General features: G+C 48.4%; 7 protein-coding genes across 7 annotated transcripts; 4 read left to right on the forward strand and 3 right to left on the reverse strand.

The window, feature by feature from the left end:
• Positions 1 to 5,160: 5,160 nt before the first annotated feature.
• Positions 5,161 to 6,356, forward strand: EV420DRAFT_302061 (uncharacterized protein). Its single transcript, XM_060481597.1, has 2 exons — positions 5,161 to 5,472; positions 5,527 to 6,356. The coding sequence occupies exons 1-2, from the start codon at positions 5,470 to 5,472 to the stop codon at positions 6,202 to 6,204; spliced, it is 681 nt and encodes a 226-aa protein (XP_060331307.1). The 5' UTR covers positions 5,161 to 5,469; the 3' UTR covers positions 6,205 to 6,356.
• A 1,050-nt stretch (positions 6,357 to 7,406) lies between these two features.
• On the forward strand, positions 7,407 to 8,477 carry EV420DRAFT_1747479 (uncharacterized protein). Its single transcript, XM_060480198.1, has 2 exons — positions 7,407 to 8,426; positions 8,458 to 8,477. Exon 1 carries the CDS (start codon positions 7,793 to 7,795, stop codon positions 8,087 to 8,089), a length of 297 nt encoding a protein of 98 aa, XP_060331308.1. The 5' UTR covers positions 7,407 to 7,792; the 3' UTR covers positions 8,090 to 8,426; positions 8,458 to 8,477.
• A 1,550-nt stretch (positions 8,478 to 10,027) lies between these two features.
• On the reverse strand, positions 10,028 to 11,920 carry EV420DRAFT_1538195 (uncharacterized protein). The gene is made up of 3 exons (XM_060472992.1): positions 11,695 to 11,920; positions 11,137 to 11,629; positions 10,028 to 11,084 (listed from the first exon to the last, which is right to left on the reverse strand). The coding sequence occupies exons 1-3, from the start codon at positions 11,762 to 11,764 to the stop codon at positions 10,193 to 10,195; spliced, it is 1,455 nt and encodes a 484-aa protein (XP_060331309.1). The 5' UTR covers positions 11,765 to 11,920; the 3' UTR covers positions 10,028 to 10,192.
• Positions 11,921 to 12,936: 1,016 nt separating this feature from the next.
• Positions 12,937 to 14,523, forward strand: EV420DRAFT_1538197 (uncharacterized protein). Its single transcript, XM_060472993.1, has 5 exons — positions 12,937 to 13,061; positions 13,111 to 13,274; positions 13,369 to 13,490; positions 13,514 to 13,880; positions 13,939 to 14,523. Exons 2-5 carry the CDS (start codon positions 13,119 to 13,121, stop codon positions 14,200 to 14,202), a joined length of 909 nt encoding a protein of 302 aa, XP_060331310.1. The 5' UTR covers positions 12,937 to 13,061; positions 13,111 to 13,118; the 3' UTR covers positions 14,203 to 14,523.
• Positions 14,524 to 16,713: 2,190 nt separating this feature from the next.
• On the reverse strand, positions 16,714 to 19,181 carry EV420DRAFT_1538207 (NADPH oxidase regulator NoxR). The gene is made up of 9 exons (XM_060472994.1): positions 18,922 to 19,181; positions 18,744 to 18,868; positions 18,580 to 18,681; positions 18,320 to 18,524; positions 18,194 to 18,268; positions 17,964 to 18,144; positions 17,654 to 17,917; positions 17,226 to 17,596; positions 16,714 to 17,174 (listed from the first exon to the last, which is right to left on the reverse strand). Exons 1-9 carry the CDS (start codon positions 19,009 to 19,011, stop codon positions 16,935 to 16,937), a joined length of 1,653 nt encoding a protein of 550 aa, XP_060331311.1. The 5' UTR covers positions 19,012 to 19,181; the 3' UTR covers positions 16,714 to 16,934.
• Positions 19,182 to 19,840: 659 nt separating this feature from the next.
• On the reverse strand, positions 19,841 to 24,889 carry EV420DRAFT_1538212 (calcium transporting ATPase). Its single transcript, XM_060472995.1, is given in 22 exon segments — positions 19,841 to 20,087; positions 20,144 to 20,233; positions 20,290 to 20,499; positions 20,554 to 20,696; positions 20,746 to 20,844; positions 20,864 to 20,980; positions 21,042 to 21,085; positions 21,138 to 21,252; positions 21,307 to 21,452; positions 21,511 to 21,597; positions 21,650 to 21,764; positions 21,815 to 21,898; positions 21,951 to 22,199; positions 22,249 to 22,470; positions 22,530 to 23,089; positions 23,140 to 23,157; positions 23,207 to 23,382; positions 23,435 to 23,719; positions 23,769 to 23,977; positions 24,026 to 24,177; positions 24,241 to 24,453; positions 24,524 to 24,889. The coding sequence occupies 22 exon segments, from the start codon at positions 24,795 to 24,797 to the stop codon at positions 19,928 to 19,930; spliced, it is 3,768 nt and encodes a 1,255-aa protein (XP_060331312.1). The 5' UTR covers positions 24,798 to 24,889; the 3' UTR covers positions 19,841 to 19,927.
• Positions 24,890 to 25,256: 367 nt separating this feature from the next.
• Positions 25,257 to 27,637, forward strand: EV420DRAFT_1538217 (uncharacterized protein). Its single transcript, XM_060472996.1, has 5 exons — positions 25,257 to 25,674; positions 25,729 to 25,940; positions 25,989 to 27,109; positions 27,169 to 27,276; positions 27,328 to 27,637. Exons 1-5 carry the CDS (start codon positions 25,356 to 25,358, stop codon positions 27,512 to 27,514), a joined length of 1,947 nt encoding a protein of 648 aa, XP_060331313.1. The 5' UTR covers positions 25,257 to 25,355; the 3' UTR covers positions 27,515 to 27,637.
• The last annotated feature ends 135 nt before the right edge of the window (positions 27,638 to 27,772 follow it).

Consider the following 27,772-nt stretch of genomic DNA (forward strand, 5'->3'; position numbering starts at 1 on the left):
GGTTAGATCTCCTTCTTCATCTTCTTTTCAAATGCTGCTTATAGCAAAGGTTACCTTGGAGACGGTGCGTTTCATTTCGAGAACTGACCGGGACCCTCGTATCATTCCGTGCAAGATGCCGCTTTCAGATGTGCCCAAGTTGATCTTCTGCCGGTGCTATGAAATTTCTCCCACCTCCAATACTTCTTCTCTTATGGTCCCGAAAATTTTTGATTTTCTCCTTTGGGGAGTGGCGGGCTCGCAGATCCAATTAATCCAAGGTTATGAGAGACGTGCGTTTGGCCTTGGACGCGTATACTGTACTCGAATAAAACTGGCACACTTCCCCTCTGTCCTTTCTTATTTCTGGACCTTGATGCGTGCCATTCTGGTCTTTTGCACTCTTCATTCTGATCCCCGTTATGCGTAAAGGACACTCTCAAACTTCTCTCCTCCTTGAAATTATGCTCAAAACTATGGAAGGATGATGGTCCTCGAAATCATCGTTGGCTGACGCGAGACTCGAGATCTGAGGCTATCGGTTTTGTCTCCTCGGTGACTAGTCTAGTCCGCTGAGATTTCTCCATCATTGCACCTCAAGCCCTCGATGCGTGCACTTCCAGATTTGATGATGAATGAGCGCTGTCTTCTGGTCTTCTTCCAACCCGTTTCTTGTTTCCGAGCCATTGGACAAATCTGAACTTATCCGCCACTTACCATGATTTTCTCGATTCGTGCAGAAATTCTGAAGGTTTTTTTTAAGAAAAACTAGGACCACTGGCAGTGCTTTGTTCTCAAAGGCCCCAGTATCGAGGTAACTTGAAGATCCAGAATCACTGGGATCTCCGACGTCTGACTCGGGCATATCATATGTGCCCGAAATAATTCATCTGATCCTCGTACACTCCGCTACATGTGAGGATCTCCCCTCGTCGCAGCTTCACTTCATCAGAGATTCGAGATAACGTAGTACCACCCGAGTTGCAGGGATAGATCTTTGTTTCCTTTCTTTTCGCTCACATGGCAAAAATGGCGCTTCCCATCTCGAAGACTGTGAGGTTTCATTGATCCTTGTTTCATTCTGGTTGGTGTGTAAGTCTCGAAATATTTATTTCTCTTCTGGGAGAGTACAAAGATCTAAATGAAGGTTGCGAGGGACAGTATTTCCACTGGTGGCCTTTGACGTGTAAACTCCGGGGTTTGATACTTGGTGGTGGATGGGTGCCATTATCTGGTCCTAGTTCTTCCATTACAGCTAGTTCTGAGGGAACTTACCCCTTCCACCTCACTGCCTCCCTATTTGTTGGGCACCTCCAGAGCCTAGGACTGGCGTGACTCTCGATCCCAAAGGACCACCTGCAACTATCCTCCTTCCCCTTCTCCCGCTACTCTTCTAAATTCCAAGGCATCTCATTAATATTTTTGGCACTGTCGGCGTGTTTTTGACAACTGGCGTACGGTCCTGCCAACTTTATTTTCGGCGTCAACGCTTGCTGGGTGGGTAGTGACTCGGAATGGTCTCACTGAACTCAGGCATCCATCCTGCCCGAGGTACTAAATCGATTTCGGACGAAAAGATCTCTCATTCCGCTACACGTAAAAGGCGCTCTCAAATCCTCAGAATCGTGGCTTCGTTTCTCGCCCGAGATTCAATGCATACCTATCGTTGCGGGGATAGATCTTGGTTCTTTTCTTTTGTGTATCTTTTCCTCCCCTTCATCCACATGGGAACAGGTGCATATGTTATAGCGACAATACTTATCTTGAAGACGACACACTTTCATTTTGGGAACTGGCCCTCCGCTACGTGTCTAAGCGGCTGCCCTTCAGGTGATGCCCCAGCTTATTCTTTCCTTTCTGCCGTTTCAGAGCGCATGACAAGTTCTTTCGCGCAGGATAGAAATTCATTTCTCCTCGGTTGTCTACGGCTTATGTTCTGACTCGGTGTTTCTTTTCTTGTACGGCGAACGGCAATCCACTACGCTCACTCCTTTGGTTACTGGGTCGTCGTGCGTACAAGATGGTTATCTGATTCCCGGTGACGACGTACGCAGCACTGTTTGGTCATTGAATGTTGAACCTTCCGGTACCCCAGTACCGACGGTATGAGTTTTCTCCACCATAGTGACCAATTCAATGAATAGATTCTAGTAAGTCTTGAAAGATTTATTTTTTCTTCCATGAGGCGATGAAGATCTACGAGTGCGTATCCCCGCCGCTTGATGGCGGACGAGTACCATCGTCTAATAATTACGCGGGGACCTTTTCCTGCTTTTGTTTCATCGGGTGCTCTCAGGGAGGGTCTCGATCCCAAAGGACCGCCACGACTAGTTCTCCTTCTCCTTGTACTCGCAGGGAATTCATTCCAGATCAGCTTTTTTACCCTAGCGCCCAGAGAATTATGACGCTTTCTCTTTTTCTCTCATGATATGGGTCGGAAATGACATCTCTCTCCAGCTCATGATCCTATGGCCCTTTTTTCATGATCCTTTCCTTCAACACGTCAGAGAAACTTTCCGGGCCCGGGATACTCTTCCAAATCCCAAGGCACCTCATAGATGCCGGCGCTCACCGTTGACTTTATTTTCTACCTCGACACGTGAATGGCTCTCCTCACGTTCCCACTCCGCATCCATCATTTCATTGTACATCAATTCCCTCCCTCATTCCGCTACTACGTGTAAGGGGCGTTCTCAAATTCCTCCGAGATTCGAGATACCATCTACGTTCCTGTCCTTGAAATTTTTGGAGTAGCGCGGGCCGTTGCAGGCCCGGGGATAAATCTTCGTTTATTGTGTGTTTCACTCTAGCGAAGATATGTTGGAGCTCGTGCTTTTCAACTTTATTGCTCCGAGTTGGTCAGCCTATGCAGCTAATGGACGGCTTTTCGTCGGGACAGCCCTTTTCGTCTTCAACACTCGCCGCCGCCGCACCACACAGCCTCATCAGTCTCGAGAAAGATTTATCTCAGGCTTCCTTCCCTGGCGCGGGGAATAGTATCCATCACTCCCATGAATCTGAGAAGATTTTATCTGAAGCGACAAATCAAGCGCGTGCGTTGTTTCCATTGACGTATACACTCCGATTTTGATGCTAGATGAGCGCCCTCATCCTTGTTTCACTGATATTGGGTCTAGTATTAGAGAATGATGTCTCTCGATCTCATAATTTATAGCCTATAGCCGGAAATGATACCTCCATCGCCCGAAATCATGACGAGCCCCAGGTGATGGCCCTCCCTTAGCTCATATATTTGCCTTTTTCTCTGAGGGTACTTAGTGTCGAGGAAGAAATGTCTCTAGCCGTCGGAATCCTCGTCGTGACTGGTCCTTTCTCCGGTTTTTGTTTTCGAAGGGGCCCGTTGACTTCATATTCTACTTCGATCCGCCGATGTGCTGGAACATCTCGCCCGCGCCTTGTCATTCCAAAATGACCCTCACTCGGGCGGCACAATGCATCATTCCCGAGGTAATTCATTAATACTGTACTGTACATCGATTTCGGAAATCGGGAACTGATCCTCGATAAGATCTTTTCATTCCGGGGCTACGCGTAAGGGTTTCTTTCAGATTCCTCTCTTCGTGGCTTCGTTTTTCCCTCGAGATTCGAAATACCACCCGAGTCTGCGTGCCTATCCGATCCTGCATATTGGTATAGCACCCGTTGGAGCTTGCAGGGATAAGTCTGCGTTGGAATTCTTATTGTTTCAATATTCTGTTGTTTTTCTCTCTTTCAATACTGGGTCAAGTGGAGGATGTGTTGAGGAAGACGCTAACTCAATATATTGCTCGGGTATGGATTCTCCATTCTCCGAGGTACAGCCACTGCCGGCGGGTCCCTGGATGGTCACAGGTCACCGTTTGTCACGACTTTTCCCGGGGGGCCTGGCTTCGGGTCGGCGCTTTGTTCGTCCTCTACTACCCCTGTTACAACCCACACTCTCTTTAATGCTGCAAATAGTGTCAAAAGATTCATTTCATTTCCGCCGTGCGAGGAATATCTGAATCTGGCCGTGTTATTTCAATCGCATTCGACCACGTTCAAAGGAGGCCCAATCGTTACTGGCAGCTGGTATAGCTAGGATCAGATCCCTTTTGTCTTTCTCCTTCACGTCTGGTATGTGATCTGGATGCTTCATGCAGAGATCCATCATAGTCGCGGTGCTACTTTGGGCGGATGCCTTGTACTCGAGACTTACTAGAAAATCCGAGATCAGGACCTAGGCGACTGCACAAAGTCGGAATATGCATAAACTGCATGCATGACGAAGCAGAACCCAAATATTAGCACAAATAGCTAGGTCATGATCTTGGAGCTGATGCCCGTGACGTTCTTCCACGCGATGTCCCGCCACTTCATCGTCTTCCTCGACTCCTGCTATATCTGACATTACATACCATGTTCAAGAGGTTCGATCTTAGCGCAGCATAAATGGAGGTGAGAAGAAGGAAGTATATTCTAGGCTGCTCCACCCTTAATGAGTGCTCGGCTACAGGAGATATCAAGTCGTCAGTGCTGGACGTAGAGAACACGAGACTCCTTTCAAGGGCTCTAAATCATGAACTTGAAGCTCAAACAAGGGATTCAGCATGCTTCACGTACTCCGCGGGAAGCTTTTTTTGTTATTGCACTTACTGATTGAATAGGCCTTACTGCTCAGCTGTCCCTCTATTACGAAGCATGCGGACCCGAGGTTTGCTCCTTACAGTGGATTCTGTTTACCCTTTCATACTTCTGGTTCCTTGTCCTTGTCAAAAGACGAGTCATATTGGTCACGGGCTTGTCCTTGTGCTTTACCCTTCACACAGAAGTCCGTTTGTACACCCATTCTCTCATTTCCGCCAAGTTCGCTCTTACCCGGAGCCATCCTGACTTTCGACTTCTCCACCAAATCAGTCGATGATCACTGAAAGAGTCTGCATGCCTGAGGAGACCGTCCTATTTGTGCAGTGTTCCCTGTGGCGAACAGTGGTCAGTACGTAGGAAGAGCGCTGGATATTATCGTAATGTTTACGACGAAGCGCAATGCCAAGGAACTCGCTAACGAAAGTATATATCTCCCCATTTGTTTCGAAGCTAAATTTTGTTCAACGAGTGGGGAAAACGAAGATAATGAAGGACAAATGAGAGACCGCCAATCTAACGCGCTACAACAAACCTAACTGTGCAATGTATGAGGAGGATCAAGGGCTTGGTAGAGTCTGTACGACGCACCGGTAAGCAAGGACTAAGAATCTGTACATCATCTCATTTCCACAGATGCCCTCAGCATCCCGTTCTACTGCCTCAGTGGCACTATGCATCCGCGATGACTCCACAGGCCCTTTCAGTGCCAGCTTTAATCACCATCTGACAGCTGGAATGTATGAGAGGTATAAAATAGATAACTTGAGCGCAGCCATTCAACCATCCAACCATTGGAACTTTCTCTCTCAGCGAGCCAGCCATTTTCTGAATCTCTTTTGACCATCCCATTGTTCATTCATCATTATGGTCAGTCTCGTTCATTATCTCGTGGTATTCTACCATGTTGAAAGGATCTCCTAGAGCGAAAAGTTCTCCAAGTATGTGGTTTACAAGCCCAGCGGTGGTGATGCCATGGTTAAGTCCGGTCGATCCACCATCTATTCGTACCCAGGCGACGAGGCTTTCTATGCCTCCATCGATACCTACCTCGTTGACACTACTTGGGTGTCGAAGATGTCTTGGGAGAACAACACCACTGCGGCGCAGACGTACTCCCTCCAGTATACGACAGAGCTCAAAGTCACCCAAGGCTCTGAGGTCACCAACTCTGTCGGGATCGGTGCCGAATTCAAGGGCCTGTCGATGAGTATGGATAGCCAGACCAAGACGTTCACGACGTACGAGACGACGGAAACGCTGACGAAGACGATCACGCTGAGCGTCCCTCCCAAGTCGACGCTTACGTTCTATCAGAAGAAGTATCGGTTTAGGAGTACGATGTTCTTTGTGCTGGATGCATGGAATGAGGAGTGGAATGCTGGGTCACCTGGGGGATACGATATCACGAGGAAAGAATGTCAAGTGGAGATTATGAGCGAGGATTACCTGACTACGGACGTGGCGTTGGTGGATTCAGCCACAGGGACGATGGATGTGAAGAGAGTATCGAGGGCTGATCTGGAGAGTCGCAGGAAGACCCGAAAGCGCGAAAATCTTACTGAGAGAGCGAAGAAGGAGCTTTCGAAGATGGGAGTATAACCAGTAAATCCGGATATTTTATGCGGCCTGTTTGCTGTTATCTTTTTCTATTTCGTTGTGGTATCCGATCTTTGCGCACGATAACGACGAAAGAAGGACTCTAAATAATGTACTTTTACTTCCTCATTCATAGCATGCTCCTTATGTTTTTTACCGCGAATACGAATGTTGTGATTTCGAATTTTACGAAAGAGCACAAGTTGACTTGATGGTTCATTTTTTTGTAGAACATTTGTACGGCAAACGGTAATCCACTACGTCCATCGTGGTGGCCCTCCACCTTACACCACCACCACTCTCATAACTAGCTGCGGTCTTTAAAATCTTTGTGTTCTGCGGGGCAGCAGAGTTGCAGATCCACACCAAGGTCATGAGGAACGTGTGTTTCTACACGGCGACCTTCAATGTGTGACACTTCCGAGTTTGATGATGGATGAGCGCCCCCATCTAGTCGCTCTAAGCTTCCACCCCTGCTTCTTGCCTCCATGGCACTAAACTGCCTACGAAGACTTTCTCCATTCCGACTGATTTCATAAGGTTTCTCATTTCATTATCATAAGAATCACAAGGTCTTTCTCATAATGATGCCTATGTGGGATCGGCCCCATGCCCGAGAGGATGAAGTGACCTTAGCACTGTTATTATCAGTGATAGCCCTTCTTCAGTTCATATCCTTTTCCTTTCCTCTGGCAGCATAAAACAAACGTAGTGTTGAGGATGACAACCTGAATCATGACTAGGAATTTCTCGTATTTTGGTGTTCAAGGTAGGCCGTTAACCGTTAATAACCTCGACGCATTATTGTAAATATCCCTTGCGCGGAGTGCATCTTATTCTATAAGGACTGCCTCCCTCGGGCTGAGATTGCATCATGCCCGAGGTAATTCATTGTACATCGATTTCGGCGGCGGGATGTTTGTTCTGGTTCGGGAACGGATCCTCGGTAAGATCTCTCGTTCTGCTACGTGTAAGGGGTACTCCTGGGCCCTGGCACATTCCTATATTTAAGTTGGCTTCGTTTCTTGCTCGAGATTCGAGATACATACGTACCTATCCTCGCGCTCGTTGGAGAAAAAATGATCGTTCTTTTGTATTTACCTGTTTCAATATTTTGTCGCTGCGATGCTTGTAGTGAAGATAATCTTAAAGACGGAAGCACAGCCACCCGGGCCACCCCATTGTCACGTCACAGTTTCCTGAACCGCAACTTCAATTATCAGGCCAACCTCGTTGTCTCTATACTTACACCTCACGCCACTACCCACCGCCTCACCGCAGAGTCTCATCAATATAGCTGATAATCTCGAAAGATCATTGATCACGGATCTCCAACTACCGCGTGAGGAATAGTATCATCTTAGTCGGGACGTGCCAATTTTCCTTCAATTGAAAACCAACCTGCTCAATGACGAACGAATGCCGAGAAGATAGTCCATCCGTTACAGCGGGTATGATTCGTAGGTGAAACTTAATATCAAATCTTCCTTCTTATCCGGAATGTTTGCCTGCTGTGAATCGTGACTTGGGGCGCGATGTTCCGGCTTTATTTGCTTTGGGTGCCTCGCTGGAATTCAAGACTACTTTGCAAATGATTATAGGTATGGTACTTCTTTATACAATGTGGCTCCGGATGCACACATTTGCTGGTTCTCTGCGTACTATCATTCTTACTTGGCGCGTTCTTCCATTCATGGCGTCGGAAGCTCATCATCTGCTTCTTCTCCCCGGGTGCAGTTCTCAGTCCGCGAAACCTTCATGCATGCCCCATCAACTCGCCCAGCATTCAGTTTGTCCTTTAAAGCTTAGAGAGGACCCTGGTGAGGCGTCGGTAGTGCACAGGTCACGAGCAGTACACCTAATCCGAGTCGAAGGGACGGACGGGTAGTTAGGATAAAGGTGGGAATCTGACCCTCGCCTTCGAGGACCTCCCAAAAACATATCACCGGAGGCCTATGACCGAGAAATTCCCTATCACTCAAGCATGGGTTGAACCACACGACGGGTAAACTCCTGGGCGGAGAGAAATAATCCGTGGTTCGAGGAATAGAAGGAGATGTTGTGGTCCTCGCCTTGGAAGACTTTCTGATCGGTGTTTAGGGAGCGAGGACAAGATAAGTAATGGGGATTGGGAGTCGTGCGTTTGGGGCAGTGGATATAATCGATTTCTATCGATTATTCCCTTCCGAATGGCGATGTCTCGCGCTGTTGTAAAGGATCACAAGGTGTTTGGATACGCGGATTTCTGATTGGCAGGTTTGGTGGTTCATGCCATGGTAAGTAATCACACATAGATGTGATTGATTATTGATTATCTTTGTCCCGGTTTGATGGGCGGACTCGGTGTTTAAACGTTAACGTTTCATCGTGCTAGAGCGCCTTTCCCTTGTGCTGGATATAAGTAATTGAGTGGGTCTTTCTGATGTGGTGTTGGAGCGGAAGGACTTACGTCTCAAGCTGGACACTCGATTATGGTAGTGACCCAAAGATATAACCATAGGTCTATATTTGCATGCATCTATCCTTGCTAGTGTGGCGAAGCTCTAAGATTAGGTCTCAGGTGTTGTGCCGGTGTCTTGAGGGTACCAGAGGGTCTCCAGACCAAGAAATCGGTAAGTAAATATCGGCTTCGCAATGGAGAACTTTCTGATCGCTGATTCGGTGTTCATGTCATGGTGAGGGTAAGGAATTAGGGTAGCCATAATGGATTCTTTTTTTATTCTTCAAGCTGTGATTGGCGGTTTCCGTCAACCTTCATGTCAACGGTCACAAGAATTCACTAGTGTCTAGCTATTCATTTCCCGGTTTGATGAGCGGGTATTCAGATATTCTGCACCGGTGTTCATTTCGCGGTGGACTTGATTTCGAAGTGTTTCGTATTGACTTTAGGGGGAGAGGCCAAGCCCAGCGGTTAACTATACTGATGTTCTGATATTACCTTAGACTGATATTCATATTTCCTTCGGCTCACAGGTGCGCGAAGCGCTTCGGTAGTACCTTCCTTGAACTCCCGCCTGTGACACTGTCGCTGAAGCTTGCTTTCTCGCTTGTGTATTTCCTTCCTCCGGGAACCGGACCGACGTGCTGTAGAGTCTAGCCAGTGTGCGGTGATAATTACTCATTTCTCTTGTTAATCAAGGCACTCGCTAGTAAGTCACAAGAAATACATGTACGCTTCGTGGTGGATATAATTCATAATTTCCTACCTTTTTTTTTGATTGGCGGGCACGCTCATAGCCTCGGTTTGGACGGAACACAAATTTAGATTATTGTTTGTCGTATTTCTGGTTGGGTATCGCGGGGACGGGAGGACTGATGCTGAGGAGTTTGCTCCGCAGTCGCCCTCGGCTCCGGCACTGGAGTTGATTGCGATGTGGAGGCTTTCCATACGCACTCCTGTGATAAACGTTGTTGAAATCTCCGAGTTCAACTTTTGCTACTTCCTTCATGCTCGATGTCGCGAACCAGACCGAAAGGCCAAACTTCCTGGTACTTATTCTAAGGAATCGTAAGTCTTCGTATTCAAAAGGCTTTCATAGTGGGTGCTCTTGATTATTCTATTCTTCTTCTGATTAGATTCGAGGAACACGTTGTGGGTACGTACGTTCAGTTTCAAGTAAACGTTCCCCAGGCTTCTGGTGGATATATTCCTTGCTGATTCCGGGTTTCATGAACTGTCGGTGTTCAAAAAGCTCTTGTAATGAGCGGATATTATTATTACTCTTTTTCTCCTTTTGATATAACGATTTCGACCACTTCACGCGGTAAGAAAGTCATGAGAGCGCCTTCTATGCCTTGGCCAGTCCCGACTGAGTTTGTTTTATTGGAGGATTCGGACTTCGCGATCATCTTGTATTCGAAAGGATAAGTTCGCCTTGGCGTCTGTGAAAATACAAAGTTTTAACCGTCAGTCGTCTATTATTACTTCAAGTGCCATGCAGTTCGATACATGTCTATTCTTGGGGTATACCGTATGCCTGTTTATGAAATATTAAGATGTCTGTGATTCTAGCTTGCGTCGTTTCTTCTCCTTCTTCTCTCGCTTGCGCTCTTCCTTGCTCAACTTTACCTCAGGTCCGTTTTCGGGAGCCGGGCCGCCGTCTTCCAGTTCCTCCTTCGTCTGTTTCCGCCTTTTCTTCTCCGATTTCTTGTCAGCCGACTCAGCAGCGTCGAGAGTCGGACCGACATCTCCCTCCTGCTCCTCCTGCTTTCTCTTCTTCGCCTCCTTCCGCCTTTTCTTCTCCGCCTTCTTGTCATCATCACCTTCTGACTGCATCTCCATTTTGCGAACTCCCTTTTTATCCCCATCTTGCTTATCCTGCTTGTCCTTCCGCTTCTTTTCCTTGACGGTGCGCATGGACTCTGACTGGGCCTCTCCATCACCATCGAGAGGCGTTGATGATAGCATTGATGTTGATGTGGCGGCGAGGAATGAAGAAGATATCAATGAGGAGAATTTCGACATGCCAATGCCGATGCGTGGTGGGGCATCATCGCCGCCGGAGGTACGTTGAGCGTTGAATGATCCGATACCTCCACGAGGGAGGTCGTCATCGTCGGTCCGGCTCGACGATTCCAGTTCTGCAGGGGTGGATTTACCAGCTCTGGACGAGCCTGATCCAATACCTCCAAGAGACGCTTCATTCTCTTCGTCGATCCTTTCTGCAGGGGTAGATTTGCCAGATTTTGAAAGTAGCCGCTCTTTGAAGTAATCCGCTACACTTTTGGTTGAAACCGTTAACGTTTCTAGAGTCGGTAGTTCCTCTGTTTCTGCCGGCGTTGAAGGTTGGGGCGTAGCAGACTGAGATATCCCGAGAATCTCTGACATGGCTGCATCGGAGGTGGTGGCGCGGTTTTTGGCTGCGATAGCACGGGCGCGGTGACTACGATAATGTGAATATTATGTCAATAAAACATAAATCAAAGAAGACGTACGCTCTATGGCGAGGAAGGGCACGTTGAGTCTGAGGCTTCGCAGCAGGGACGACAGACTCCTCTACTACATCACTGGACTCTGCCTCGTGCAGTTTTGTCTTCTTCGTCTTCTTCTTGCCCTCCTCGTTGCCCTTCTCCTCTCGCTTCCTCTTTTTCTCTTTCTTTTCCTTCTTCTTCGTCTCCTTCTCGTCGGTACCGCCGTCGTCTGCAATCTTGGTCTCTGAAATAAATTGGCCACCGAGCGCAAACTGCTCTTCAACAACCTCAACACTTCCCTGTGAGGCATTGAGTCTCATCAGGACATTTTCAAAGTCCTTATTCTGCTTCCACGCAATGCCATTGGGGTCTTTCTGGTGGGCGGCGCCAATTCCCATCATGTCGAGTTTCTGCGACACCTTGATATGAGATGTTCTCCCCTCACCTGACACGCCAAGGCCCTGTGAGGATGACCAGCCGAATTTGGAGAGATAAGTCGCGCCGAACTTTGAGGCATCTCAAAGGGGGGAGGGGAAAGGAAACGAGTAAGATTGAGGCGTGAAACGTGGCTGGACAACATACCATCCGCCCAAGAAAGATTTCGTGGGTCGGCAGAAATTCGTTGTTTAACTTTGCGCCCTGAGAGACCCATGGTCGTGTGCTGAAGGAGAAAATATATTGGCCTAAATTGAAACAGTGATGGAGGAAGGGATCGACGCTTGAAATTTTTTAGATGATGAGGTAAGCAAGAAACGTCGGCCGCGGGAGAATTCTCGGTAAATTATATTATTCCATCCATGGCCATCCCGCCATCAGCGAATGGTTCCGACTATTATGCATGTCTTCCAAGTTCCGATGCATTCGAATTCGCGTCCTGAAAGACGTACGTCTTGTGCGTGTTCACATATAATATCCCCAACATCTATCAAAAAGGCGAGGCGAGGAGCTTCCCCCTTTGAATACAGAAATTCAGGCCTGCCTTTCTAGAACAGGTGGCACTCGCCAACGGGGCTGAGGCCTATAATGACAATATTCCTTAGCGGAAAAGCCGATTAAAGTCGAGGCTGCCAGACAGTCTTCGCTTGTTCGCTGTATGTGGCTCAGGGCTACCAGAACGTCTATCCCAATTGATTTTTTGCGACATATTTCATCCTTACCGTCCAGCCGTGCGGCGTCGACTACTTACGTCGCGGGATTGCCCCGTTACAGCACCACGTTGATGGTCACCAAGTATGAGGTGATATGCGTCTGCCTTTGGAAATTGTAGGCGCGCTTAGTGTCCGCAGGGTTACTGAATGGCATTTGCAAGTCACTGGGCGCAGCTATAATGGTCCACGTCTGCAAGCGTCCAGACAATCGATGTTCGCATGTTACAGCAGCCAGGCAAGTGCGTGTTGATTGACCCTTATTATTCACCCGGAATGAACCCTTTCCCACGACTTGCGATTAAACTAGATATTCTCTTCTTAGAATGGAGAAAATTGTTCTTGTGTCAGGATATGTCACTGTCTGTTTCGAGCGTCACACATTGCATGGATCCACATCTCCGGCAGCTGATGGTATTTACTGCAATCATCCGCGGAAGACCTCCGGTACCCAAGCTGCAGGTCCGTAGATCCTGGGCGTTGCGCTTGGTCGGTGCTGCGGTTTCCAAAAACGCACATCTCAATTCCATCTGTCCCGTGGAAAAGTGGGAAGGGTCCCTTGACAATGAAGAACACGGCTTCAATCGCGATCGAGACATGTTGCCGACATTTCAACCAAATATATGCCGTGAGATCAGGGTCGCGGTGAGTCACTATTGGCTCCGTTTATTTTGGCGTTTGGCTTCTTATTGTTTTCGCCCTCAAGTAATCCCCGTCGTGTATAAGAACATTCGCAGAATGGGCGTCATTAGCGGATATCCCGTTTCCTCTATCCCTTCCCCACGATCTCTTTCACTTTATAACGTGAGCTCTTTTCCTCTTTTCTTTCAACTAAACTCAGTTATCCCTACAGGACAACCTATGACCCGAGTTCCCGTCGAGCTGTACCGCTGCATCGTCGAATGCGTTACCGACCGCAAGACCCTCCTCTCCCTACTTCTCACTAATCACGTCCTTCATGATGAAGCTGAGCGTATACTCTACCGCGATGTCAGTAACATCTTCGATATCGAGTCCGTACACACTGCTCCTCCAACGCTTCATCTCGTGTCCCCGCGTCGCTCGTCTCGTGCGGTGCTTTCACTTCCTAATGCGTTCCCACATTGCGGAGGACCACACGTGTTGGAAGCTTCTGCCGATTGCTCTCCGTGCTCTCACGAATCTCAAAATGCTCGTCTTTAGGTCCATCGGAGGATCTTTAGAGGCATACATCCCGAGCGACTGTGCGTGCCAGTTGGAATATCCTCGACTGGCAGTGTACTTCCTGAGAGCAAAGGATCAGAGCTTTCACATTTCCTCCCCACTCAGCATCGCCTCCGGACCATTCAGAATCTCCAATGGCGTCCCGACTATCAAGTACCGCCTCCGTCCTCACTCCCGGCGCTGTCAACGCTCAGTGGAAACTATGATGCGATCAAGGCCCTCCTTCCTGGGAGGACTGTTACAAGTTTGCACTGGATATCTGATGTGAAGGATGTTCGGCATCCCGACGTTTCGGAGTTGGTGGAGCCTCTAGGCAACCTGGAGACGTTCCGGTTGGGTGGACATCACGAGCGTCCGTCTTTGGCACTTTTAGCAGAACACCTCTCCAAGGTGAAGGTACTGGAATTGTTCGGCGTTAAGGTTCGTCATCGATACTGTGGTCTCCATTTATGAAAGCTGATCGATACTCTTATCTTAGCCCGGAGATCTTGAATGCATTGACAAACTTCCGCATCTCGAGGAGCTCAAGGTCTCGACGCAGTGGGGCTCTTCCTCTAATGGTCCCATATCTCCGAGAGACGCCGCGAGTGTAGTGTCAAAGCTCTTTGACTCTGCGCCGGCTCTGCAGTATGTGGACATTGCTCAGCCCGTGTATTGGCCCATCCCTGCGTTCTGCCAGGCATATGACCGTTGGTGGCGTGGCTCGACGAAGCCCGAGACCATTCAGCACCTTGCTTTCTGATTATGCTCATGTTCATATTTTTTTTTTCGCTTTCGTTCTTCCTTGCATACCTCACATCTAGATTATTAATCCTATTGCAAGCATGTCGTTGCCACAAAAGTCAGCATACTCAGATTCGTATAACTCATGCACACTACGTCTGCTCTTTATAGTTAATTATTCCAAGCGTACCCGTAACCTGTATCTCACATACGTAGTCGTCACACCTAAATAATTCCATATGCATTACCTGCCATTGATGCTGACGTCCATTTTGCCATTTATTGTTCTACCGAAAGAGATTGATGCATGACGTGACGGAGGAGAAACACAACGTGATGGCGCAGTTTCACGAGGTTTGTGTCTCCAATAGGCAAGTTGACCCCCGGATACTTTCACCGTGACACCGCTTTTCACAAGGGCCGCCGGTATCCACTCTACGCCTGAACTCTTTCACAGAAAATACATGAGACCTTCTTCATTCCTGTTGAGGTTTCCCTGTGGCGTCGTACAACTCCTCTAGAATGTGAATCCTATTACGTTTGTAGAATGAGATCCCAGCACTGGATCCGTAAGTTCTGTGGTGCTGCTGCGTTTCGACCATTGATTCCCGTGTGAAGTGAGGTGAGTGTTTACTTCAGTTGTACATCATCGAGCGAGCGGCGAACATTTGCGATGGAACTAGTGCGTACATGGCACCCGGAAGGCCGTTGCTTGAAACGCAGGGTAGGGCTGTTTGCCGGTTGCCTTGCTTCCAAGGATCTCTTCCATGCCGCCTCCAAGGAAAATCCTACCCTATGCAGCTCTTTGTGACCCTAATCCCGTCCTTTCGTTTGTTTAGATGCAGGGTTCCCCACATTGGGCGCGGTCAGCGTTCAAATTCCACCTAATGTCATGACCACAAAACCCAATCTGAATCTCTGCGTTGATGCGTTCATAGGGTCCCACCAATGCCATGAATTCAAATGGTATAACCATTCACCGCAGTTACCCTTTCTCGTTTGGGTCTCTCAGGCGGTATGTACCCATTAATGCTTCATCGCTTGACTTTTACTCACACTCTTGCCTCATGCCGCATCCCAGTACGTGACACACTGAGAGGTACCCACTAATACTATTGGTCCGCTATTTCTCCGTCACCGCCCTCGTTCCTGCCGCCCGAGGCCTTCGAAACTGGGAAAAACATATTCGCGACTGCTTTGCATATGCATGCGGCAACCTCAGTGTTGATCAAATATTATAAGCTTTGGGTATTCTGACTCTTTGGACTCTTATGTTGCAATTTCCTGCCGCAGACACCTCAGCAATCCTGCTCATTGCCCCTGGGGCTTTACCAGGTTATATTCACGCTCCTCTCAAGCCATCGTCACTGATCATCATTAGATGAATAACTTCTTCACCCCCTCACTAAAACAAACGGGTATCGCCAGCCCATCGCTGATGTGATCATTGTCAAAGGACAGATCGCCCTTAAAACTTTCCAAAGCCACAGGAGAGCGTCGCCCTTTCGTACCTCGAAAATGGGAAACATGTTTACACCTTACGTGCGGCGGCCTCGTGGTTGCATGTGCTGTTCTCTGGTCTTGGCCTCGTGCGCTTGCAAAAACAAACGACCGCCTTGGCTGAAGTTCACTGCCAGTCAAGAATCTCGTATACCCTCCATTTCACGAACAAGCGCATCTTGCAAGCTTCCGAAACGGGGACATGGCCAACCCGGAGACAGACAGACAACCTTCGCCATCGCCCAGTCCTCGGGCCTCTAACGATGAACACTCGATCTATTCTATGCAAACGTTCCACTCCACACTCCTTGGAATACCCGGGATCTTACGTTGAGCCTCCCACCGCCGTAAACGTCAGCGGCTTAACACACCGTCTTCCTCTGTACCCGCGAAGGTTTTCGTTCTACATTGTGTTTTACGGTCACCCGCAAACCATGCTGAAGTTCCTACGGACATCGCAAGCTACCGTGATATTCCCTTCAAAGGACAGATTGCTCATTTACAAGTCAACTTCTGTGTCTAGGTGCCTAGTGCGCGCGGCGGCCTCGTGGGTTACATATATGACATTAGTCTTGAGAACCTTTCTCAGCTTCCCTTCTGCTTCTCACTTATAATCCACGCTCAGTTCGACGTATTGCTATCCAACTTGACTCTAGAAGGGCTCAAATCTCCGTCCCCGCACGCCTCGCCCTGTGGGGTAGGGCTCTCCGCCTGTAGGCCCAGATCATCATCCCGCACATGTTTCGAGCGCCCCAATCACTCACGGATCCAGACGACAGCGAGTGTGGGGGTTTGTACGCTCGAGGGGGAGAGGGAGTAATACGGTGACAACATATCGTCCGACATCCCGCGGTTTAGAAAGCACCCTCTTTTCTGTCGAACCTGGTGCTACTGTTTACTCGTGCTTACATTCTCTGTCAGACAGTCGTGGTTTCGTTTTACCCTTGCTGGAGTCTATCGGGTGTAGAACGTCGTTCCTTTCTTTTGTAAGGTTGTCAAGTAGCACTCAATATATTTTGTTAAGCAGAACATGAACAAATCCGGAAAAGCAGCTGGTATACACTCTTGTTACAAACTCCGTATATGAACCAAACTATAGACTACGACGCCAAAAGGGGCACCGAAAATAAGCAAGTTGACTAGTAGGTATGCGTGAAACTATAAAGATGCAGGAATGTAAAGTACCTGGCTGTACACCCTGATCCAAGGATTAATATTTGGTTAACCTCCAAACCTCATATATTATACCCATCAACGATCGGTACACCAAATCTCCAGCTTTCCTTCTGGTTTCCCTTTCGAACTCTCCCTCGCCGTCTCGATAGCGAGTTCATAATCGCTCTCGTCTCTCATTGTCACCTTGCTGCCGTCCTCGTCCTTGAACTTCATATTCAAGGCTTTACCAAACTTGACAGTGATCTTGTCCATGAACTCGTCAAACGATGTCTCTGGCGATAAAGCCATACCGCGGACTTCGTCATCGTAGTGAAGCTATATCAAAGTATTAGCAACAGAATAGTGGAAATGACTCATACCTCTCACCTTGACCCTGATCTTGACCAGCTCGAACGGTCCATCTTCATACTCCCCACTCCCATACCCTTCCTCCTCTTCCTCGTACGAACTCGGTGCTCGGCTGACCATCTGCCGGGCTGTACCACGTCTAGTGAGTTTCCTACGCATGGTCCCCCCACCGAATGAGCTAGGCGCGTAATTACTCGCGGGGGCACTCCGCGAGGCAGAGCGGGCAATGACCGGAGGGTAATTGGGATTGGCGTTCTTGCTAGCCCATGCAGCAACACGATCGGGTGGCATGGATGGTAGCGGGGCGGGGGGCTCGGAGGTGTAGGCATCTAGGTAGCCGTCGTAAAGTTCCGTTAGCCGAGGTCCCTGAGACTGAGAGGGGGAAGTAACTATAACTCTGGTTAGCTACAAGGGTTACGATAACTGACTATTTATAGAACCCATACCTTTGGCCGGTGGTTCTGGAGGAGGTGACGGCGATGCAGGACTGGATGAAATACCTGGCTTGCGTACACTGAGGCCACGTACGGGAGTGCCAATTGCACCGATACCTGCGTTGGGCGATGGTCGACTGGCAACGATGGCGGTGTTGCTTCGGACTATGGGCGGAGCAGAGCTTGGAGCGGAGGACGACAGTTCTCGCGCAGTTGATTGAACATTGAGCGTAGTCTTTGATCGTGTCAAGGTAGCTCGCGGTTCGTCGTCAGGTTCTGGGCAGATAATTAGCGGAGGTTTTAGATGCTAAAGTTGGCTTACTGGGTAGGAGTGATACGGTAGGTGGAGCTGTGAAACTGCGATTCAGAGATGGCTCGGACTCAGGACTCCGTGTGTTTGTACGAGAGAGATAGACACCAGATGGCGATATGCCCTGCTTGAGTAATGTCACGCCGGTGAATGTGGTATAGGCATCACCGGGGTCGCTAGCTGCGATCAGTTTCTGGAGAACATATGAGCCGATGAGAGGTGTAACTAGATGGACGGCATACCGCTTTACCCATGTAGTCTTTGGTGATCGCGTTCTTCAGTTTCTTCTCGGACGGACGATACAGGACCCCAACCGGCTGCCAAGGATGAGGTTCACTCCCATGATGGACGGACCCAAGAAGACTCACGATGCTGAAGACGGTGTACCCATCACCACGGTCCCGGATTGCATCGTCAATGACACTATGTTCGTCAGTCGCTTTGTCACGACTCGCCTCTCGCATATCCACCAACCCAGGATCCAAACGGCCCATATAGATCTGCGACAGACCCTTGTTGAAGAGGACTTCAGCAGAGTAGAGGCGGAAATTGAGCCCCAGCTGTTCATAGTTGCTGCCGAGATAGTCAGCGAGTGGCACAATGAGCAGACATCCAAAACGCGACGCACATCGCCTGGTTTCCCCTCAGATACAACAGGGCCTCTTCAAAGTCCTTGTATGCGAGATCATACCGAGTGAGAAGGAAGTTGGACACGCCGCATTGAAAGTACCTGGGCCGGGACCACGTCAAGATAAGAAAAATAGAGGGAAAGAGTTATCAGATTAGACATACGCCACAGCAAGATAACCATCCATCGAGGTAGCCTCATTGAACCGTTCAACGGCCGCTTCGTGCTCCCCAAGGGTCGCATATATCAAACCCATATTCGTCTGGATCTTGGACGAATCACCGATCCGCTGTCAAATGCTACTGGTAAGGATCTAGCCCAAGTGGCAATTAAATAACGCACAGAGAACAAATCAAGGGACTTTTCGAAATCCTCTTCATCGTAAGCTTTGAGCGCCGCGGCCCAGGTTTCGAGTTCAGCTTTCAGAGACATGTGCGTTCCCGACGCAATAAAAGAGTGAAAATCTACGAAAAAAAGGAGTGAAAGAAGGAAGAAGAAAGAGAAGAAAAGAGTGAGAAAGGTGGCCCCGATCGACAGGAGGAGGGAAAGACGAACTGAGGGACGGAAAACAAGGGCTATATATCTAGCGTGGATATATCCGGAATCGTCTGATCGCGATCTTGTTGTCATGGACCAGCATCAGCCACGTTGCCAAACAATCATCTTCCAGTCCTGCCCAGACAGGACCAGAGGTTCAGAAAATGGGCCTAAATTGAATACTAGTCTCCTAAGTAGAATCTTGTCCGTACCACTGTCTTTTCCTCATCTTCTAGTCGGGTTTTCTGACTAGGGGGGACGACGGTATATTTAAACCCTAGGCAAGGCAACAGTGCAAGGAGGCTGTCAGGTCTCCACGCCGCTACTCTGGAGTTTAACTGCCGGCACCGCCACTTGCTCTTCCTATCTGTCTTGATGACCGTTGCATTGACCAAGGTTTTCCCATCTGTCGAGACGAGTCATCGATCCCCTCACGGCAGTTATACAGTGTACTATCTTCCGACGGTAGTGCTTACATTTACTGATGCGCGGCAGTTCATCAACAGGGCGTGGGTACATGCGCATGGAGCACCCCCACACTGATCTAATCATTAGTTGTTACTAAGTTGTTACCCCTTTTTCATGACCAAGGGACTAGCAGTCTCCCAGCTACCCCGTGTTGCAACGGTAACCCACTGCCAGCATTAATACAACGCTTCGGCAGGACTATCTGTCATAAAGGGACTGATGAACAAACCCATATTCTCACACCCAACCGCCAAGCCAAAACTTGCGTGTGAAAGCAGGAGATATAATATAGAAATGCGCGGTGTAATATAAGAATACAATGTCCCGATCCATACACAAACAATTAGTACCCAGATGGTCTCGCATCCGACTTCGACGTATCGTAAGCTCGTATCAGCTTCGCCTGGTCCTGCTTTCCGGCCGTCTCTGTCTGGCTGAAAGCAAATCCACGATTACGCCGCATTCGCTGGACAGCTCGGACTTTCTTGATGGCCTTTTGGAATCTTCGGGCGGTGTTTCAGTTAGCAAGACGGATATTAAATGGGGCCTCGGTACTCACTGTTCTTGCCGTGGTCGATAATCGGGTATATTGTACTTTTGTAGTTCTTGAGCAATATGATAGGACAGAGGCGCATACGTTCGTCGATAGCTGAAATAGACGCGTGAGTACGATGTCCATCCTATCCTGGATATGTGACAACTCACTATTTCCATGCCAGGTCACGGCTGAGGCAAAATATAGGTACCAAGATGAGCACGAAGTAAAAGACCCCGTTTGTCCACAAATGGGGTACTATTCCTGAATACTCCGTGGAAAATCCTATGATAGGAGCAAGGTAGGCATAGAGGGGAAGGAAGACCATGGTGAACGCAAAAGATCCGGGAATGGCGGCCACCGTGTACTTTGTCCATATGCTGCAGAATGCGTGAGTTAACAGATATCACGGACATGGAACAAACCGGGCTTACTCTGAAATTAGAGCAGCCTTTCCAAGAACCGTCAGAAGCACGGCCAGATACAATGTCATTCCCCAGAACCAATGACCACTATCGAGACCGCTGGTCTGCTTGAGGTCTCCCCAGAAAAGGATGATAGAGAAGCCGAATAAGATCTATACAATCGATGAGGAAAATCAAAGCAGGTGAGAGCATACAACGTACGACGCTGTGATACAATGCATTGACAAACCACATCCAGAACGCTTTCTTTGTAAAGAACTCGTTCTGTTGTCCGAGCACATATAGCTGCGGATATCCGATCTAGGATTCGTGCCGACACGAACTGGTCGAACACACCAATAACGAGCGGAGGAAGAACGGCGAAAACAACGTTATACAACGACAATGTCCAAGATTCGTAGGCAATTTGTCCAGAGAAGTTATTAAAGAATGAATACTAGGGTCACGCAAGAAATAGATTAGAAAAGTCTGAAAAGAGCGACAAGCGTGAGACGAACCCAAAACTGTGTCATGTAGAGCACGATATTCTTATAGAAAGAATCTGTTCACGTCAACATTAGTCCAAGACAACACTTATAGGACGAAAGATTCACATAGGATGAGCTTCGATAAACGCCGGTAGCTCCATGCACCGTGAACAAGCAACAGCTTTTTCAGGAATCGGAACTGCGAGATGGCCACGTCTGCGGAACGAGCAGCTTGCAGACCCTAAACCACGATCATTGGTCAGACTATTCGGCAAGTGCACAAAAATATATTTACCTCCACGCCGGAAATACCTACGCCAACGTGGGCAGCCTGAATCATGCTCACGTCATTTGCACCGTCGCCAATGGCAAGTAAGATCGACTTTTGATTCTTCTTGACAAGCTTGACAACTAACGCTTTCTGCAGAGGCGATACTCGACCTAACCGAGAAGGAGCGGTGAGCTACCAGCTAACCGTCTACTTACCTTGGTTACTCACAGCAAATGACAGCTTTACACATGATAGCCAGCTCCAAGAATATCTTTGACATGGATTTCTCCAGAGCGAAGCCTAGACTTTTGCCGTCTATTCAAAACGTCTTGTTAAGCGCCTAGGAAACAGTGAGTTGGTGGCTCACCAATGATCAACGCCAAATCTTCTAGCTCTCCTGTACTCCGTTGATTCTTGATGGCACTTAAACGTTTACTCAAGAACTCTTGAGTATCATGCGCATTCTCCTCGTTCACGATGACCTAGAAATGTTTCATAATTGACTAGTATCATGCCATGCGACATTGCATACCAGATTCATTGATTCTGCAATCAATCTGCATGACATCCCAATATTGATGGCGGTCTCTTGACGATCGCCTGTCAGTACCCAGACCTGTAAAACGGCATTGAGTTCGGTATCTATGGCCTAAGAAAGAAAGACATACCTTGATACCAGCCATCTGCAGGGTATGGATAGTGTCCGGAACACCATCCTGAAGCTTGTCCTCGATAGCAGTAGCACCTAATAGGAACAGATCCTTCTCGATAAGTTCCGCCGCTTGATCGAGGGCTTCCCCACGGCCGTTGATAGTCGCCGCTGCCTGGTCATAGATAGCCGACCATTGGCGATATTCCTGCTCTGGTATATCACGGAAGGCAATACAGAGTGTCCGAAGTCCGTCAGTGGCATAGTCCTGAATTAACGATATAGAAGTGGTCAGGTCAGTTGACAAGCAGGCATACCTCGAGGTGCGATAAGGTTTTCTCCGTGTACGGCTGGTTCTTGCTCAGACGCTCTAAAATGACAGTATCGGCACCTTTGCAGTATATTTTGATCTTGCCATTGGGCATCCGGACAACTGTTGACATTCGTTTCCGCGTTGAGTTGAACTCGCAGACATTGAGAATTTCGAACTCCAGTGATCGTCCCTGGATATTCACAAATACGGATTTCGGCTTCCGGGTCTAAATGAAGAAGCACATAAGCTATTGATGAAGTCAAAAGTTTAATGACATTCACGTACATGGAATTGATACCCTAGAAGCTCAGCTCCAGCAACCAAGGCTGCCTCGTCGGGACTGCTTGCCTGGTAAATCGTCTTTCCGTCTTTAATCTCTGGAATTACGGTGTGACAGACCGCCAAGAGCGTCAGAAACTCTCTGACTACCTCCTTTTCTTGGTCCGCAGAGGCACCAGTTGAGCTTCCGTCCACAAAAGGATTCGCAGACTCCTCTGAAAGAGCTCGCATCTCCGCAAAGGTCTTCCACCCGTCCTTGCCGTCCTCGCCTTCTCGTTTATTTTCATCAACCACATCTGCATAAGCCACCCCGGCTATACTGCAGCATCGGAACTCCATCTCGTTACATGTCAGTGTACCCGTTTTATCGCTGAATACATACTCGATTTGGCCTAATTCTTCAACCAACGAGGAAGTTCGGCAGAGAGCTGGGGTATCCGTCTTCGCGTAGTACATGTCTAGATCGAAGTTGATAAGTTGAGCCTGTTGAAACTTCACGACCTCCATGGTGACAATGAGAGATATGGGAATTAGGTTGTTGTAGAGAATAATGAATGTGAGGATGTCTAGATAATTTCGTTAAGTGCCTGGATAACGGTAATGGATGTAGTCAAACCTTCGATGAAGCTCTTAGCTGCATAAAATGATAAGCTTTGAGAACATCACGATGGGATATCTCGCACCTCTTCCACTTATCGATGACGACTCGAATAGATACCACTGTTGGCTGGAAAAGAACCATGACCGTATGCTACCTCCTATGGTCGATCCTATTGACAGAAGAAGGAGGATAATGAACAGGAACACAATCTGCACATTGACCTGCCGTTCCACGGCTGTTCTCTTAATGGGAGCCGCACTTCCATTACAATTAATTCTGGCACCGCTCTAGATTAGATGTTCACACTCACGTAGCATTCCGCATTAGTTTCGTCTCATGACCAGAGAACACGCATAAACCATACACCCATGGTGTGTTTCGTAACTGAGCACCTCGTAGAAGCATCTGGTCGGGGCCGAGAGGTACCTGCTTCGGTGTACCGGCACTGGTTATGAGGTCTAACGTTCCTTCATAGGTGTACAGAGAGTTGTTAGGATGTTCGGACCGGAGGGAACCGTGCAGAGAGAGAATGAGTGGAGGGGCTGTTAGCGAGGAAGTATGCGGGGAGGCTTGCTTGATTTTCAGATTGGTTTCGCTGATGGCTTCTTTGAATCAACAGCTCTAATGATGAAACTAAAACGTACCCATCAAGATTGGAGGTTTCAATATAGCACAATCCTTCCGGTTCGCTGGAGCTGAGAAGAATCATATCGGCAGGAATAAAATCGTTGCTCTCCATCCGCACCACATCACCGACACGAATGTCCTTCCACTTCTGCTCCATGAATGTTCCCTGCGGCTCCAGAACCTTTGCCTTGCGTGCATTGAGTTCAGAGTCCGATTGATGTCGTTTCTAGACACAGTTAACTTGCGGACGGACATATTGTCACTGGAGACGCACCAAATCCTCTTGAACTTCCTTGAACGCAGAAGCTAGTAACACGACCGCAAGCGGAACAATGGTCGTATAAGGGTTGGTTGGTGAAACATCTGGTATTTGCTGTATACAAGCCGTGAACAGAAAAAACATGTTGGCGTATTTCGAGAATTGCTCTGAATAGGTCGGATGAATGATAAATGAATAATAACACAGGGTCCGAAGTCTCGGAAACTCACCAAGTAGAAACTTGGGAAGGAAGGTCACAAGGTTGTACTTGCTGGTAGAAACGAAATTCGAGGAGAACTCGGTATTCGCAGCGCTGTTGTTGAGTGCGACAATTCTCTCTCCCGTCAACTGTTTCTCTTTCTTCCACGGCCATTTCCACTGCCGTTTTATCTTCGTCCTAGGCTCTTTCTCCTTTGACCTGACGGACGAGCCATTAAAGGAATCTGACCCGCCGAACGGAGACTGATTCGAAGGGTGAAAATCATCATCGTCAAAGTTCCAGCCCTGTGGAACAGCCGTCTCCTTTAGAATTGCCTGTACCAGCCGGTGGCGCAGCAGAGCGTGCTAACGGCAAACCACTCTCCTGTGACTGCATGGGTATCGGCCGACTGTACGTGGACTCGAGGTCGTCGTCATCGTCGAAAAATGGATCCATGAGTTGCGGATTGGAAGGAGAATTAGCATAGGGAGTCGAGGAAGAAGATGGTGGGTAGCCATTATTCGTAGGCTGGTATTGTCTAGTGGCAGGATTCGCCTGTGAAACAAGGCGTAGAAAGTCGTCGCTCATTGTCGAGCTCGTCGTACGGAAGCTGGTATATTTCGGGGTCGCTGATGGTTCAGAGGCAATAAATAAATAAATAATAAAATAAGTAATACAGCAAATATGGAAAAGCCCCTATCTGCGAACAGTCATCCCAAATGCTTGGAGATATACCATGACATACGAAAAGAGTCAAGAAGCCAATATTGAATACGTACAAAGACATACAGCAAAGATTGGCTCAGTAGCGCATACGCGTGAGAATCCACCACTTCTGTCAAATATAGACGTCAACTTCAACCGAGATATAAATTTGTACTACTGAAATAGTGAGGCGTAGTATATGGAGCCCTTTTGAATAATAAGCTAACACTGTTCGCCAAACTGGTCAAAGTTTTTTGAGTAGTACAGCTTCCAGCGCACAAGGTTTCAGAACGGTGATGGGTGCAAAAATAGTTGCATGATACATAAATAGCTGCATATTTGCTGCCTTATTCAGTAACTACGTAATGGCAAAGAATCGCTTGACTTGTCCCGACTTTTGAGCGCTTGCGCTCTGTACGAACCTCCAGCTGAGTTTGTCGAATGACACCGCTCTTACCGCCCCATCACCACCGGTCAATATCTTGGACGACTGCGCTTCATGTGCCGTTGCCGGGTGGCCGTAATCGGCTGCGCATTCCTCTGCCGAACCTACGGGCCTTGCATGCAGCCAGCGTCTCTCGCTATGGCAAGAGAAAGGGCTATGCTCTCGTATTTTCTATCTATACGGCGGTGTTCTTAATCATCTATGCCCTGCTGCCCGCATTCGGTGTCGCGCCCACGTTGGTGTACAGGCGGGAAGACCTGAAACGGATATGGAAGTGGGAAATAGAGAGTGGGCATTATCCAACGAGGCACCCTGGTGAGTAGCAAATAACAGCGACCCGGATCTCGTTCTTATCAGGAACCCAATTAGTTCCCAAGGAACTAGGCCTAACCCCGGTTGACAATCCCGCCTTGCCCGCACAGCGTTTTGGTCACGACCCAGGGCACGGCACCGGCCCCCAAAGAGTCTACTTGTATGTGGAAGCAAAACCTCCATACGTGGCATACGCACCTCGGCCGATACCAGGCAGTGTTGCCGACTTGGACGTCGTTATGGAGCACTGTGATGTCTCGGGCAACAGGGTAAGCGATACGGCATCTCTTGCCCGCGTTAGCTAAGTAACATTGCAGTATGTCCGTGACTGCCTCGAAGTACTTCGCGTAGGCGCTGGACTCGATAAGGACGACCGTGTGCGCCGGCCAGTTCCCAACGAGTGGAAATATCTCTTCGTCGAGGATACCGTTACTCAACCGATTCCCACACGAACTCTTTACTCCCCGTTCGCATCCAAAGACAAGGATGTAGAGAGACTCCTGGATGCGAAATTCACCAAAAAACCCAATGTTGAATGGGAACCATCGCCTATATCTCTACCTCCGACGCAAGAACACCACATTTACTCTTCCGCTCATGGCCCCTGCGACCCTAACGACCCTCGTATTTTTCATATGTACTGGACAGGAGCATTCACAGACAAACCATATTTCGCCATCATTTCATTCCTCTTCACTCAAAATCTCGGGCTCCATAACCCGGACTACGAAGACGAACGTGTTTTCTGTAGACCTCAGCTGTGGCTTTGGATCAATCCTGTCCCCGCTGCTGCACAACCCTCCCCCCACGCCCACTCCGACTTGATCAAGGAACTGCAAGAGAACCCTTGGTCAGCGCCTTTCTTCCATCCTCGATTCTCTCGGGCCATACAGTTCAAATTCTGGAACACGACAGAACAACTCGACAGCCTTCCCGAGCTCAAAGATGACTGGAGACATGTCGGGAGCGTATTCAAGTCTCATGGAAAGTCGTATTCGAGCGGTAGCAAAGCCGCCCATCAGAGTGGTTCCAAGTCTTCCTCCTCTTACGATCGGTTTTCTGTCATAATGTCCGACATGGTCCGGTTTATATTGTGCCAGCGCTTTGGAGGTATCTACTTGGACGCGGATACACTTTTCCTGCGTGATTGGGAAGAGCTGTGGGGATGGAAAGGTTCATTCTCCTACCGCTGGGCCTTCCATGAAAGATACAACACGGCCGTTCTTCGATTGAACAAAGGATCAGCCTTAGGGACGTTCCTGCTCCGGACTGCCTTGAAAAACGAATTGGACTTTCATCCAATTCCTGCGTCGAATTACCTCAAGCATGGACGGTTGGATCCCTTACTCTACCGGGCACCTGGAGCCTTGTTCGATCCTGCCTGGATGAACGCAGATGGATATCAGCGAGATAGGCCTCCGCAACCATATTTCAAAAGGTGATGAGTGTTTTGAATATATGTACACTCACTTTGCCGATCAATTTTCCTATCAACAGGTTTTCCGACTTTTTCGACACACCTTCACCTGGCGGCGCCTCCCCACAAGCCTTGGGCTTTGATGGTTTCTTCAAAGGTGCATTTTCGTATCATTTTCACAACTCTTGGTTCGTTTCACACCTACTCGCTTTGTCAATTTATCTCAACGTAGTTGATAGGTGGAAACCCGTAGATCCGGGTCAGAATTGGCCCAATCTCGGACAGCAGTTTGGAAACGGTACTGCCAACCTTGCTGTTTTCCCTGCTGATGAACGGGATTTGAGCTGGTCGACTGTTCTTAAGAGGACATTTGAAGCTTACATCAGGGGGGAAAGGCCGAATATGTATGGTGAATGGATACTCTAGTAATCGGTGCGGTTCTTCATGTCACGGACCGATAAATATTGTACTGGCATACAGCATGTCCTGAACGACCTATTCATGATCATATATATAATAATTAATTTGCACAGGTTGCGGAAATCATTTGTTCAAAGGCCCGGTGAAATTAGACCCGCATCGTTGAAAGTCTACAAGAAAATACGGAACAATTTTGCGCCATCAACCGTCGACTTCATTAAACATAAGGAGTAGAATAGCACATTGTTTAGGGTAGATTTTTAA

This window comes from Desarmillaria tabescens (assembly GCF_030435595.1).
Source record: "Desarmillaria tabescens strain CCBAS 213 chromosome Unknown EV420scaffold_15, whole genome shotgun sequence".
Classification (NCBI taxonomy): domain Eukaryota; kingdom Fungi; phylum Basidiomycota; class Agaricomycetes; order Agaricales; family Physalacriaceae; genus Desarmillaria; species Desarmillaria tabescens.